The 15663-nt window shown below is 51.4% G+C and overlaps 3 protein-coding genes across 3 annotated transcripts; 2 read left to right on the top strand and 1 right to left on the bottom strand.

Moving 5' to 3' along the window:
• Positions 1-394: 394 nt before the first annotated feature.
• Positions 395-2627, bottom strand: PMZ80_007722 (uncharacterized protein; the record flags this gene model as incomplete). The annotated part of the gene is made up of 2 exons (XM_064876128.1): positions 395-541; positions 597-2627. The coding sequence occupies 2 exons, from the start codon at positions 2625-2627 to the stop codon at positions 395-397; spliced, it is 2178 nt and encodes a 725-aa protein (XP_064728392.1).
• Positions 2628-3421: 794 nt separating this feature from the next.
• Positions 3422-6084, top strand: PMZ80_007723 (uncharacterized protein; the record flags this gene model as incomplete). The annotated part of the gene is made up of 4 exons (XM_064876129.1): positions 3422-3674; positions 3714-3969; positions 4191-5784; positions 5830-6084. The coding sequence occupies 4 exons, from the start codon at positions 3422-3424 to the stop codon at positions 6082-6084; spliced, it is 2358 nt and encodes a 785-aa protein (XP_064728393.1).
• Positions 6085-7626: 1542 nt separating this feature from the next.
• Positions 7627-10869, top strand: HOF1 (formin-binding protein; the record flags this gene model as incomplete). The annotated part of the gene is made up of 2 exons (XM_064876130.1): positions 7627-10612; positions 10685-10869. 2 exons carry the CDS (start codon positions 7627-7629, stop codon positions 10867-10869), a joined length of 3171 nt encoding a protein of 1056 aa, XP_064728394.1.
• Positions 10870-15663: the final 4794 nt, after the last annotated feature.

Raw genomic sequence — 15663 nt, forward strand, 5'->3', positions numbered from 1 at the left:
CACACTTGAGCTTCTACAACGTGGACTTGCATATGCGCTGTACTAGATGTGCTCAACTTGTTCGACATGAGAAGAGTCGCTTGTCTTTCTCTGCTGAAAAGCCGTCTCAGAGCGATTGACGACGCATAACAATCACGATCCCGCCACTCTCGCATGCATGCTCTAGCGAAGCAAAAACTGCAAATCAGTGGACAAAATCTGGAGATCAAATACGTTTTACCGTTGAGCATCGTGATGAGCTCGTGTGTGCTGGAGCAAAGCGGAGATGAGGCTCTTCGACTGCCGACTTTCGTACTTTCGACTCCATATATCTTCCAGAAGCAATTTCATGCTGCTTGCTTCGCTCTCGAATCACGATCATTGCGGCTGCAGCAATTCCGCATCGACATCAAAATCATCTAATGTTTCGACCAACCAGGCCGTTGGAGTTCTCCCCTTTGTGCTGTTTCTTACGATCGCCTGGACAATACCACTTGACTGTCCGAGGTGGCATTTCGTGTAGATCAACGCACTCCATATGGAACCATTGCCCGTATTCGCACTACAAAGACATCGTTAGCTGGGTCGTACCAAAATAAGGAGAGCATGAAGCTTACCTTCTCATCAAGCTCACAACAGATCATGTCGCCGTAACTAACGTCTCCGCAGATACAATACGTTTCTTCATCTGGGTCAATAAGCTCTAGTCTGCCATCGACATCGGTTCTAATCTCTGGTTTGGCAGTATCTACTGCGACTTTCTGGGCTGGAGTTTTATTGGTTTTGTTTGGTTTGTGTTTGCGCGTGCTGACACTAACAGTCGCGCCGCCATCCTGACTCGACTGCTTCACTGTGCCTGGCACTTTTCGTTGCGGACGTCGGCTAGCTGCAGTTGTGGCTGACTTTGGTGTAGTTTCCTGAGGTTTGCGTACAGACGCTGCTGGAGTAACGGATGTTCTTTGGCTTTGTCGTGTCGATGCGATGGTGCTTGGCTCAACAGACACTGCTGCAGACCTTCGGGATGGTGGCCGAGATGGAGGAGGGCTTGCCTCGCGCTTGGCAGGTTCTGCCATGGATCGATGCGCGCTGGCAGGACGAGTCGGAGGTGCTGGTGTCGGAGTCGCGGTTGCGGAAGGCTTCTGCTGGGCGAAAAGCTTGGCAGGGATCTTGATTATGCCTGCACTAGGCGCTGGTACGGGCGGCTGCTCCTTGGCTGGGGGCTGTTGATCCTCTTTTGGCATAAGTGATGGTAACTTTGGTTTCAGTTCTCTCGGTTTCTTCTTTGGGGGCGCCTCTGGAGCGATAGAAGGTGAAGCTGATGGCGTAGGCTCTCGTTTTCTCTTTTTCGATGCTTTACCTTCTGCCTTCACTGGCGTGGTCGTGGTGGACGAAGTAGGTGCACCGTTCTTTATAGCGGCAAGTGCAGTTGAGAAAGGACTGAACAAGTTCCTGAAAGCGGAGCCAATGTCACCTAGTCGACGCGCGGCAAGTTCAGCTTCTTGTGCAGCAACTGCAGCAGCATCTTTTGGAGTATCAGCTTTCTTCTCTTTCTTCGATTCACTTCTCTTCAAGGTCTTTGGTCTTGCTGGGACTTCCGTTTTCAGTGTAAGCTTTGGAATATCCGCCTTGTTGGAGGACGCTGGCTGTGGTTTCTCGTTCTCCTCAATGTCTATGAAGGGTGAGCCATTTGCTTGGGCGGCAGCTCTTGCTTTGTAATAGTTCTCCCAGCCACGACCCTTCTCAGCCAATTCTCTACGGATCATTATGTCGCTTGGTTCCCAAGTGTGGTTCTTCTTCATCTTCTTACGAAGTCTGTACATCTCATACTCGGATAAGTGAGTCCATGGCATGAACTTGCTGCCAACTTGAGCATTCGTAGGGGGCGGAGTAGGCTTCTTGTAGGTGGATGATTCTCGTGGTTCTCGGGATCGTCGGTCAGGGTCTGCAGTAGATCTCTGCTTCGGCAGCTTTAGACGCACGGTGTCCGGATCTGGCTTGACTGGCGAAGGAGGTTCAGATTCCCAGTCAGATACCTCCGTGCTTGCAATCGGTTCATCTGGATCGTAAGGAGGAAGTACCTCCCCAGGGACAGTCACTCGTCTGTGTCGTGGTCGAGGCAATATAGCAGCAGCAATTGGACCTTTCGGAGCCTTGAGTGTCAGACGCTGTGCTGCGACGCCATTCTTGATCTCCCTTCCGGTGCGCGAGCGTTTGATAGAGTTGGGAGCTTGTGGTTGGGGAGTGGGATCTCGAGAAGGTGGTTTGGGCAGCGCATTGAGTTTGGCAATTATGCTCTTCAGGCGATCTTGATGGCGGTCTGTAAGGTCGAACAAACGGACTGCCTCTGCGTAGGCCGATTCCCGTGCGCCGATTGCGAGGTCCAAGTGCCGTGAGATGGTAGTCCGCAGATCGAGGGCATTCGGTCGTTCACTTGAAGGGAGTGTAGGTAGAGCGCCATATGTCTGGGTCAGATCGTGGACAGAGTCGGCGTTATTGAGGTATGTCTCGTCAAGTTGTCGAATCAAGGTGAGAGATCGTATGAGGTCGGTGGGCAAGTACTCTGTGTAGTCCAAGAAATCTGTCACCGCAGCTTGGGCATCTGGGTTCACCGACACCTCTTCACTAATCTCGGCCATAGTCGCTGTCATCTTGCCCACGATGTAAAGTTCTTGTTGATCGGCGCAAAGAAGCCTACTCAGCTCTCTCGTGAAGGCATTGGTAGTAGGCTGGAAGCTGGTCCGGAATGGTATCAATCCTCAATGTAATGATGTCTAGCAAATAGATGGTGGCGACGCATGCGATCGCAGGTATGGAAGTTGCGCTCGTTGGAACCAACACCATGTGCGACTGCCTTTTTGCTTGTTCGCTAAACACGTTGCCGCAGGCAGGATGTCGCGTTCGCGGAGAACAAGAACCCCAGAGTGACGTTCATTGAATCCCGCTTATGGATGCCTCAGGCTATCATCTATCCTACTAAATCAGACAGAATTGACAGAGCTCTCCTCGTGCTGCATATGAGGCGACACACGCATTGAACAATTGTTCGAGGTCGTCAATCCTAACAATCCATGAGAAGAACGACAATGGTTACAACTAAGGTCTGCAGCGCCCTATTGGGGTTGTGTTTAGACACGGATGCGACATTGCGGGCTTTTACCATACGGGATGGACAAAGTTGAGAACTGGCCTGGAATACTGATCGCACTTGCCTAAGCATCACTTTCTCTGCGTGCCTTCCCGTTGTTCACATGGTCTTCACTTTGCTTGCATTGAAATGTGTCGCTACAGACCTTTGTCGACATGTGTGAGGTTCTTATGCGGATCTCCTCTTAATCTCCAGCACTAATCATCTTCTCTATCTTGGTCCTTCTCCCAATACAGATTCAAGGTACCTAATAAGCTCCGATCTCTTCCTTGACCTTTTCAAACAAACAATCTAGCCATGGCGACCTCCGTCCAAGATCGATTGAAGAAACTGTTACCAAACAGACCCAAGCCTACCACTTCCACCACCCATCGTCTGCCGCTTTTTGAACAAGAGCTGCTCGAATACAAGCAACGACAGCAGAAGGCTGCCGAGCCCCCGCCAGCCCAAGTCAATCAAGATGAAGGTTCATCTGCCGAGGAAGACGACTTCGTCCGAGCCCATGCGCCTCCGAAACCAAAGTCGAACCCCAACAACAACCCATCTCGAGGTAGACAAGACGTCCAAGCCTAGCAAGGACACATCCCAGGCACTGATCCAGATCAAGTCGTCTTCTTACCAAAAGGGGTTTGGCGAGGAGGTCTACCTGCCACTCAGGTAGTTGACGATGATCATGACGATCAGCGACACCGCGAACCAATCTCATCCAGTCACCAGCGCATTGGCCGCTTCTGCGTCTGGTCGTTGGTGGCCAAGTTCCCATACAAGTACATGCAAGACCCCGACAGCAAGGTTTCCAAGCGGTTCTTTGCCAGTGAGAAGGTTTTCGAACGAGGATGGCACGTGTAAGTTGATCCCCTTCCCTTCCTGATCCTGTGCACCACAACCTGCACCTTTGGACTGCGGCTCCTGGAAAGCTTTCTGCTTCGGTTTATGCACGAAGCTTGGCATCGCAGCTTCATGCCAGGCGTCATGCGCCTATGGTGGGGCTAAGCCGTGTTCCATGTGGCATGCACAGCTTCAGACCTCGTTTGTATGTTCCATATCTTCTGACATGTCTCAACAGGCACTATATGTTCGCCCCAGAGTCGTGTGGCTTCAAGCCTCTCATCCTGGTTCCCTTCGACCAACTCGAGACACTCATCCAAGATATCAGCACTGAATTCGACTTGCAAGTGAAAGTCCCGGCATATCCGTTTCAGCTCTCATTCTACGACGACGGAACCCCCCAACCACAATCGTTAGGCACTGTCAACTCAAAGGACGATATGGCAGAAGCGCAGTCGAAGATTCCGGAGCCGCCTGCTGATTACGATCAAGTACCGGTAACGGCGACCAAGTTGCAAAAGCAAGACCATGAAGCTTGGCGGGAGAAGGCTGAAAGAGCTTTCGAAGCTGAGAAGAAGAAGAAAAGTGCCATCAAGAAGAAGAAAACTCAGAAACGTGACATGACTGTCATGGAAAATGTCAACCAGCTCAAGCGGGCCCAACGATATCTAGGGATGCGCCAAAAGCTCCCAACCACAGAGGTCGTTCGGCCGGCTCAGGGTTCCGACGAGCAGGCGCAGCAAGCAAAGCAGGCTGACATCTTTCCTGAAGCATTGGATGTTGAGAGACCAGCGCCCTTTCCCTTCGAGGATCAAACCGTTGTCGTCGCTATCGACGTTGAATCTTGGGAAATGGACCATAACATCATCACCGAAATTGGCGTCAGTACATTGGACACTGCAGCTCTGGTAGATGTTGCTCCGGGTAAGCAAGGCGAAGAATGGGTTAGGAAGATTCGCTCAAGACATTTCCGGATTAAAGGTCGCGAAGCTTTGAGAAACTTCAAGTACGTTCACGGCAACCCAGATATGTTCCAGTTCGGTACCTCAGAGTTTGTTGCTATCGACGAAGCAGCGGAGGTGGTCGATAGCTGTTTCGAGTTCCCCTTCTCAGCAGGTTTCGAATGTGCTGGACCTCCGGATGTTGATGCTGAAGGTTTGCCCGTTCCAAGAAAGGCAGCTGTCCTTGACACAAGCCACAAATCCGGTGGGGACGACTCGCGCAATCTCCTTCTGATTGGCCATGACATCAATGGCGATATTACCTACCTCTCAACTCTGGGTAGTTTCATCTTCGGATCTGGCCCTGTCGCATCCTCTCCCGAGCGAACCGCAAGTCGAAGACATAAAGTGCTCAGCTCTATCCGCGAGCGTCTGGATACAGTCGTCCTTCACAAGTCACTTAGCAAAGATGACCAAGCCAAGTCACTTATGAAGCTCTGTCATGAGCTCCACATCACAGCTTGGTATGCGCACAATGCAGGTAACGATGCTCGATACACCCTTGAAGCCTTCATCAAGCTGGTCATCAAAGCTCGTGAGGAGGAGGATAGCGCAAACGCTTTAGCACGGGAGACTGGCAACTATGATGTGGAAAAGACCCTCTGGGAGCTCGAAAAAGAGCAGCGCATCAACGCCAAAATTGAAGCTGCTCGACAAGAAATCGAGACCGAGCTCGCAGCTTATGAAAAGGCCGGTGCTCCTGGTACGCGACGTCGAAGTCCTTCACCATTCTTTGCGAACAGTGAGGATCCTACAAACGCCAGTACAGAAGGCAATCCCGGCAATATCACATTCGATGAAGCAACCCGTCGGTACCTCGAGAAATCTGGCGTTTCGACCTCAGCCGATGCGGAACAGAAGCTTGACGATGCATAGGGCGCACCGTCAGCCACAGACCAGGCACCTAGCGCTAGCGGAATAGACATTCTCGATGGCGGCTCGCCAACCAAAGCCTTCGAACAAGTCGTCGACGAAGCAAACGCGGCGAAAGAGGTCAAAAAGGTGAAGAAATCAGCTGAGCAGAAGAGACGAGAAGATGAGATGGAAGTCCGAATCGACGGTGGTCAAGGAGGTCAAGAGCTTGGACCGTGTGAGTGGGCTCCTGATGGGAAGGATGGATGCGCGAAGTGAGTCCTGCTCCCAGACAGAAGCAACACCGCTCATGCTCAAAACAAGGATTGAGTCGGCCCGTAGATATAGCTCAAAAGTGCGAGCGAGCTGCAATGTAGCCCTATCACAAGAACGCATTGATGAGTGGTTGGTGCTATAACCGAGTCAATCTATAGCCGAAGCACATTGCATGCGAGACATCCGCTATATTACGAGTCCGACTGACTGTGGTCTAGGATAATGCTGCCTTCCATGCAAAGACGTCCCATGCTTCGCCGTGTTCTACAACATATCAAGCTGTCTTCTGCTCTGCCGCAGTCTCTTCTCAGATCCTCATCCGTCTCCAGTCAGGGAAGTCGTTACCGCGCCTCTGTGGTTATCCCTCCCTAATCTACCACTCGAAAGCCTTGTTCGCTTCCCTTTATTGCCATCGCCAACCATGCCTGTATTTGTGTCCTCCACGTATCGTGATGTCAGTCGAGCCTTCTCTTATAGCGACTCCTATACCATATCGGTTGCAGTCCCTGATCTAACCGTCGCGTTTTCCTCAGCTCTATCGTCAGCCAACCTTCCTTTGGTTTTAGTCGTACCTTCTCATGATGTTGGTCGTGCTGTCTACGTAACATAATATCGGCCGTGTTTTCCACACGATCAGTCGTACCTACCTTAGAGTATACCTCGTACCTCCCTTGGATCGACTATGCTTCTCTCAGATGACGTTGACAATATGGTTCCCTTTGCCTGCTTCCAGTCGCAAGTTCACCTCGGTAGCGCTCGCGCCTTCTACACCTATGCCCTGACTAGGTTCAGCCTTCTGTTTGACTTTGGTCAGACGATCCTTGTACCGTAGAGTTACTCGTGCCTTCTATCCAGTCAAGGAAGGTCATATCCGCCTTGAGATGACGATTGCGCCTGCTCTATCATGGTGGTCTTGCCCTTTTTGAGGTCTCGATCGTGAATTCCATGTAGTACGATGTCAGTCATATCTTTTCAGGGCATTGATCGCGTCTCTCTGTTGTGTCAAGGGTGGCTGCTCTTATGCGCACTAACACCACGACTTCGTCCATTCAAGGTTCAGAAATTCATTATTGGCATCAGTATCTCTCGGTCTTTGCTGACTCGTGGCACATCTCTCCGCAGTACTCATGCCTTTGACCTGCGTTGGTTGCAGAAGCGATGCTGATCGGCTTCCTCGAAAGACACCGTACCAGGTCTATACGCTCTAACAAAAGCCTTGTGGCAGGACTGGTTGAGTGAGTCCAAGTTTCAGTTAGCGCGGGCGGCAAACAAGGCAGTGACGCGTGGTGGGAGGCGCGCCGAGGCGGCCGATCGCGGTTGCCATATCAACCACGGACCAAAACATTACGAGTTTCCGCCCAGTTCGCAGCACCCTTGGGTCACTGCATTTCTCAAGCACATACAGTCCATAATCAAATCTACCAACTCATACACTGCGATCTCAATAATCTAGGATACGATCTCGAAGCTATTTCGCTGCAACCCTCACATTCCAATACCTGCGCTCATCACCCACTGGCCGAAACCTCCTTCCACACCGGCACCATGCCGGCCACCTCAGAAGCAGACGGTCCTCCCACCGTCCCCATGAGCTTCAGCAATAACTTCTGGGGAAAATCGACCATTTTAGGACAAGACCCCGGCGTCGACCCGCTCCTGACACGCATGCAAAATGGCAAAACAACCTGCGATGAACTCCGCGCCTTCTACAAAGCTCGCGCCGAACTCGAAGAGGAATATGCTAAGAAACTATTTGCTATCTCGAGGAAGGCGCTGGGAAGTGTCGAGATGGGTACACTGAGAGCTAGTCTTGATGTCGCGAGAGGAGAGACGGAGAATATGGGGAAGCAGCATGCGTTGATTGCGCAGCAGATGAGAAGTGAATGTGAAGAGCCGCTGGCGGCTTTCGCGGGTGGGATCAAGGAACGACGGAAGATCGTGCAGCATGTTGTTGAGAAGTTGTTGAAGACTAAGCAGCAGCAGACTGGGACGGTGAATAAATGTCGAGATCGGTATGAGCAGGATTGTCTGAGGATCAAGGGTTACCTGGCACAAGGACACATGGTGATGGGACAAGAGGAACGTAAGAATAAGGCCAAGCTTGAGAAGACACAAATCAATATGGCAAGCGACTCGCAAGATTATGAAGCTGCTGTCAAGGTGCTTGAGGACACGACTGGTCGATGGAACAAGGAATGGAAAGCTGCCTGCGACAAGTTCCAGGATCTTGAGGAGGAGCGATTGGACTTCACTAAGTCGTCCTTGTGGGCTTTCGCAAATATCGCCTCCACTGTCTGTGTATCAGATGACGCGTCGTGCGAAAAGGTCAGGTTAGCCTTGGAAAACTGCGAGGTTGAGAAGGATATTGCCAACTTCATCAAGGTATGCGGTACAGGGCAGGAGATTCCAGATCCTCCAAGGTATATCAACTTCGCAAAGGGTGATTGCGACAGTGCTTCCGAGGTCTCGGACGACGACAACAACTATCATGTTGCGCAATTCCCAAGGACCACAAATCCAGCTTTTAGAACAGCATCGCCTCTCCACGAATTCAAGACGTCTCAGTCCAGCAAGCATTCGACAGAGAGAGATATGTCTGAAGAACCCGAAGAGCCTGTGGATGTTCCAGCGTCAGCACCAACACGCGCGAAAGGACAATCGCAGTCACAGCCACCACTTACGTTAGACACCAATAGTGGAAGACCACAGCCTCTGACATACCGTCCAGCAGAGCCGAATGTGCCACCGAACTACTCACCAAGTCAGCATGGCGAGATTGCTCCGGTGCCTCATAATCAGTATCCCACAGAGGGCATGACGATGTACTGCAGACGCGACGATCAACCGTCAAGGTTAGCACAATCAGACTTGTCAGCAAGCACGAGACCACCGAGCCGAGACAGCAACAGCGACTACTCAAATCCATCCTCCTTCACCAGCGCCGACCCGATGTCAGGTAAGAACTCTCCAGTCAAGCAGCCTGCAGGCAGTGTCCAAATGCCAGGCATGAGTTCATCTCCGGAGAAAAACCTGACCAAGAAGAGGTCGGGCTTCTTCTCGAAGAGCCCTTTCAATGCCAATAGTCCATTCAGGCGGAAGTCGAAGAAAGAGCTCACAAACCCTGTCACATCGTCACAAGCCTCATGGTCAATGAACGCCTCGAGGAGCGATTTGAGCTCAGCTCCCTCATCACAGCAGTCGAGTCCGACTAAGCAGACGCCACATTCGAGACAGCCATCTGCGCAACCATTCAACCGTCATGCAGGCATCAGTGCTCCTGAAGGAGAAGAGGCAGCAGATCCTCGAGCTCACTTCCAGCTCAACATTGGTCAAAACGTTCTTGATGTCGCAAGTCCTGATGAGGTGTCAAGCAGTCACCAGTCAACGCCTCGAGCATCGGTGGCAAACAGTCGACGCCAATATGCGCCGCTACTCAATACAGGTAGCGATGACCCAGTAGCACAGGCCCTCGCCAACCTCAAGCAAAGCTCAGGCTCCGGTGGTTTTGACATGAGCAAACGTGCATCATTACGACAGCCAGTGGACGCATATCACCGCGTCAGGACTCCTCAACCAGATCAGAAGCCGACAGGAAGACCTGGGCTGGTGAGTGCTCAGACACATGATGTCTTCGCCGCACAAAGAGGCACACCACCACCTGCATATGAAGGCAATACGCGAGCACAGTCTGCTCTGGGCGTGCCGCAGCCCGCATTCACATCGAAAGATATGCGCTCGAGAACGGACAATTGGGGTATGGGCTCTTCAGTCAGTGCACCAGTCGGACGACCAGGAAGCTCAATGGGACGGCCAGCAAGCAGAGATGGCAGGCGAAGTCCGGGTCCAACAGCGACGGTACCACGAGCAGCAAGCCCACAGCCATCGAATGCAGTAATCAGATCAAGATCTCCAGCGCCACACAACGGAAACATGCCAATGCGTGCAAGGTCACCATTACCAGTTCAGACCGCACCGCATATGCGTTCGAGATCGCCTGCGCCGCCCGGTCCTGATCCCACAATGCGAGCACGATCACCCGCCCCAGACATGCGCATGCGTGCAGATCCAAGGACAGCGGCTAGATCTCAACCGCCGCCACAAGCGCAGGCACAGGCACAGGGTGGCAGCGGCCGAAGCAGACAAGCAATGATGAACGGCAGACCTACCTCATCATACGCCGGTCAGCCGCAATACGAACCAGCCGCACCATCAAGTTTCGATAACAGAGGAAGAGGGCACGATCCCGCGGTGAGACGTGAGCGCAGCAAGAGCGTTGCTGCGCCGGGCACACTACATGCTGGTAGCCGGCAGGGCAGCGCGAACCAGAACCAGTATCGAGCTGCTAGTCCCAATCCCTATGGCGGTAGTTCAGCGGGTGGAAGTGGAAGAGCTAGATCGGGTACCACCGGTGCACCTTACCAGAATGGTGGGCACAGCATGAGTAGTGTTCAGCTTGCGCCGGGGCCAGGTGAGATTGCCATGTATGAGCCTCCTGGGAATGCGGATGTTAGTCCGAGTGTGTGTTTTATGGGTGAGTCTTGACCTTTTCTTTGAGCCATTAGGTGTCATGGATGAACGGATGAATGAATGCTAACGTGTGCAGCTCGAGCGATGTATAGCTACTCAGCGGCTATACCGGAGGAATTAACGTTTAACAAGGGGGATATCCTTGCGGTGTTGAGGTTGCAGGATGATGGGTGGTGGGAGGCTGAGGTGCATCAGAGTGTTAAGGGTGGGGGTGGTGGGGGGGTGGGATTGGTGCCGAGTAATTATTTGCAGAGGATATGAGGTGGTTATTAGGGGTGGTGATGGGTTGTGTGTATTAGGAACGAATGAGATAATGTGGTTTGAAATGAGGTGTGATGGATTAGGAATCGGAGTGCGGATGTACGAGGAGCTGAGGTTAGCTGAGATGCAGGTGTCGCTTGCACGAGGTATATTGCCAATGTGGGTGGCATGTCAGCTACTACATCTTGAACAACGGGGAACGAGGTGTTAAGATACTACTGGAGCTTTGGATGGCTCAGATGTACATGCGAGGTGTTCGGCGTATGATAGCAGGTACTGTAGCTGGAATCAAGACAACGGTCGTGTTCGCATAAAATAGTGCTTACTGTTGCATGCATATACGTCGTGACTTAGGTCTCGTTTGGAAAGTAGGAGGTGCGAAGCGTCCTGCCGTTTTTGGGTCGTTGTACTCCAGATCACAGCTCGAGTCGTAGAGTGATTCTCAGAAATTCGCATGGGTGAACTTGGATTTGTGTTTGTGTTTGATCTGTAGTAAGGGTATGTAGGCGTGGGTGTTCATCGCCTAAACAGGCAATAATATGAAACATAAAACAGGCGGAATATCGTTGCGGTTTGCGCAACTGGTCAACGAAGTTTGTCCTGAGTTGCCGTAAGGGGAATAAGATGGATTGTATGTCCGATGCGGATCGTCAGCCTTGGGGGTTTGAGTTACACAAGCACGAGGCATTGAGATGGTGACACAGGAGTGTGAGGTGCGGTGTGGGAGATGACGAGGTATGCTTGAGGTGCGATTGGAGATTGTGATAGTGAGATTTTATACGGCAGTGTGAGTGAGTGCTTGGCGTGGTTGGGACTTAAAGAGAATGAAGAGTGGCGGATCAGGACAGAGCAATTAAGTTGGATGTGGACAGTCTCGTTGTGGTGTAGACTGTGTAGAGTAGAAAAGAGGAGAAGTGTATTCCGAAGTACACTGCAACTGTGGAATATGAGTAGGCATATATGGTGTGGATTCCAACTTATAGTACCTCCTTTTTCGTGCAACGCACTCGCTGGAAGCCATTGAGTGCCAAGTAGATCACTGAGCTATCTATGTACTGCATGGTTGACACGTTCCTGCCCTGAAAACATGATTCCTGGCCTTGCAATAGGTATATGGCAGGTGCCTTCTTGAAAGAGGTCGCTGGTCGGATCATTGTACTAATACCGCGAGAGTACAGTGCGAGCAAGTGGGATATTACGCAGGGTCACGAGGCAAGAGAGGAAGTGAGAGATCCAGAGACCTTAGTGGTGGTGTTGTGGCACTTATCTCATGGACAAGACGATGATGATTTGGTCATCGGTAGCAGTTGTCTATGATGTCCAGTCGTTCAATAGTCCAGTAGAGAGTAGCGTGGGAGCATGGCAGTATACAGATCTATTCACGTCGGCATTCGTGGTTGGGGTACTGTATCGCGTTCGTAATAGTAGTCTTTGGCCAATATCGTTGCGATCGATCTTGACTCTGGGATCATTGTTGATTTTGGTACAGACATGGTTCAGGACTGTACAAGGTTGGGCTTGTTTCCGTGTGATGCGGACGATGGATGTATGAATCTGAGTTTGGACTGAGTACTGGATCCTGGATTTCTTAGTGAGTGCAAGTTGCTCGACTGCCGCGATCTGTGACTTCGTTCTCCCTTGAGATGAAATTGTGGGTTCGTGAGTTCTCCGTGGCTTGAATATTTAGTGAGGAGTGATAGTGCTATCGCAAGAATAGTGGCGGCGCTCAGGACTGCGTTCTCTTCCGGTTTCGGTTGATCAAGGAAGCATGACGGACAGGGAGACCTTCAGACCGATATGTATGGTCGTGTTGTACAAGATACAGGGATAAATTCTTACAAGAATCGCCACCGTGGCTGGAATGACGTTACGAGCTATTACCACCTCATACCTAGAGCTTTAGGCAGGGTCTCCACCACCACAGGGGCTGATAGATCACTGCGTTGGTGTAAATGCCTAGCAGTTAGGCGTGGTGGCTGTTTCATGATGACGAGCTCGTACTTGTCTTTTGCTCATGGTAGGGGTCTCCCTGTTTGTAAGAATTTACCCCTGTCACTCGTACGTCGATCGTGTGGCTTACCAGTGATGATCTTGAATAGTTGTCTATAGTGGCCGTCTTGAGATTATGAGACTGAATTCATTGTCGCCGCAGCAGGTTGGCATGGTTCGGTCTTTGCACTGTGGTCGTAATGTGAACAGTTAAAGTCTTCGGTGGCGAGCGTTCTCACGTATGCGCTGTGAAATCTCTCCGCCACGACAAGCTAATTGATATAGGTATGGCCGGGGAGTAGGCGACGTTAGCTGTCGTGGAAGCGTTGCTTCGCCTTCTTTGCGCCAAGGTATGATGCCTGAGTGGCAAGGCGGCAAATTTGAAGGTGGCGCCGAGGTCGGCTGTCAAATGATTGCTCACGCTTTCCGTACTCAATCCTCGGTAAGACTCGATGTTACTAGGCAGCCCGATGGTCGTGTTGGATGTGCTATGTTACGTATCAAAGTCGAAGAGTCAGTGCATCCACACGAGCGCTTCGCTTCCCTAGCCACGGATGTCAAGGATAACTTGAGCGCTTAAACTCACAAGGCAACCAAGGCAACCACGAAGCGATACCGTCCTTAACTGCGCTTGCCTCGAAGTTGATTGCCTTGCTTCCGTCAGAGCCACCAGGTATACCCCAGGTTTGGCATAAATCTTGGTCCTTTCCATCGCTACATAATTGGATGAGGGACTCCAGGAAGCCGTAACATACCGGTTTTCTACGATTGACATGCATTTGGTCTCCAAACGCTTCAGATCTTGCTGACCCAATCATTACTATCCATGAATGTTGTGTTGTGACACAGGACAGCGCCGATGGAATCATCTGTGCACGAGTGCAGATGCCACCCCGCGAAAAGACCACGCTCTTGGTAGGCCAGATGACCTCCGTCTTGTTGCATGATCCATAACCTAGGGAGTAGTACATCAATCAGCACACCTGTTGCTACTTCATCCTGCATGTATCCCCGCCGTACAACTCCGTTCGTCGTTTCAGCATTGGCTGTCGTTATCACTATCACGAGATGCGGTGCATATATGCGCATGCTCGTTGCTTCATCATATGGTTTCGCTGCCAGAAGAACAGTGCGTCCACTTACAACCATTCATCTGTTCCAGACATGCCTTGCTGTTGCCTACATTGACTTTCGCCATTTGAGGCCAACACGATCGATCGCGTACTGCGGGATCAGACATCACCTTGTGATCTTTTGATGCGTGAAGCCATTGCACGATCTATCTCGATGTAAAGAAGATAAGCTGACATGCTTCGGTTGGACTTGCTCGCATGCTATGTATCTAAACAGCTGCATCCAGCACTATCCAGGCACGTGCTTCAGGCCGAGACACGAGTAAATCGGCAACGGTGCGTGTCACTTTGTACTCATCTGAAATTACACAGGTGGCTGTCGTCAAAGTCGCGTTCCGGTCGTTCACGACCCTTTTTGCGCAACACAACTGCTTGCGACACAGCCACTGACGATATTTTGGGTACTTCGTGCAGTTTCTCGGATAGACCCTGCTCGTCCTCATAAGGCAATGACCTTCGTGGCAATGAGGCATTTGAAAGGCAGTGCGGTGGCAGGGAGATTGCCAGCCACAAGTATCGACAGCAATGTTGCCTTCCATGATGTACACTTGATTGGGGAGGACAGCCCGCGTGTTACTTCCCACAAGTAGCAGCGAGCTCGTGACAGCCGGCTGTTCAGCGTTAAAGTTTCGAGATCAACACTTCCCGCACATGGCCAGCGACCGCAAGAGGGACGGCACGAATGGTATGTGAGTGGGCCCAGCTCCCAAGGACGTTCGCTTGCTTGTGCGAAGACCATCTGACGACATGGTTCACCCTCGCAGCAAAGTTTCATGAGCCCGTGGAGCGCCGAAAGCCAAAGACGGTCCAGGAACACATGCAATTGGAGTAGAGAACGTGGATAGTGCTGAGGGCTGCAGAGCACGCCTGGACAATCGCCCCAGTTAGAGTGAGCAAGGATGTCGCTGATTTGACTTCTCAACATGGTTGTTCCTGCAGCTTGCTCGACGGAGGTATAGCGCCGTTGAAAAGCGTGATGTATTCTTTTCAACTGTTGACGAGCTACCAATGCCCGTGAGCCTACCGTCAAGAGGCAAAACTTGTCTTCTCTGGGCTGTGGCTCCTGCCGAAGAGCTGCTCTGAGACGCCGGACGGGTGGTTCTTCAGGCTCGCCTCTTCGTAGAACAAATTCTGCCATTTCTTCCTTCTCTCACTTTGGCCTCAAAATCACTCATCGCGAAACGCGTTGTGTCCCATGAAGTTGTGACCTGCACTGCTGGTTCTCGAGTCCGTTCATCGTTGAGTTTCGGCCAGAGTAGTGGTACTGAATTTGCTTGGTTCTGACATAAGCTCGGAACTCGATCACTAGCCTGTACACGATAACGAGATCGCTCTGATTAATCGGGCCACTTCTCTATTACTGGCGACCATCACCCGATTCTGTTCAACAGCACCAAGCTCAACGTCACCGGCCAGCTTCTATTCTTTTCAAAACACAGTCTTGTACTACTCACGACAAACGACTTTCATTCACAGCATTCGAGATTGAAACATTAATGTCACTTTGTATCTTGTACTGCCCCACCAGTTCGGGTTGACCGAAATGGCTGCTACGACCGTCTGTTGACCGCCAGACCGCCTAATTCGAACATCATAATAACACACACCACGGCTTCTACACTTCTTCACTAAGCTCTTTTAATCTTCCAACCTGTATACTATACCCATACCA

This window comes from Knufia obscura (genome assembly GCF_036327395.1).
Source record: "Knufia obscura strain CCFEE 5817 isolate CBS 148926 chromosome Unknown scaffold_9, whole genome shotgun sequence".
In the NCBI taxonomy this organism is placed as follows: domain Eukaryota; kingdom Fungi; phylum Ascomycota; class Eurotiomycetes; order Chaetothyriales; family Trichomeriaceae; genus Knufia; species Knufia obscura.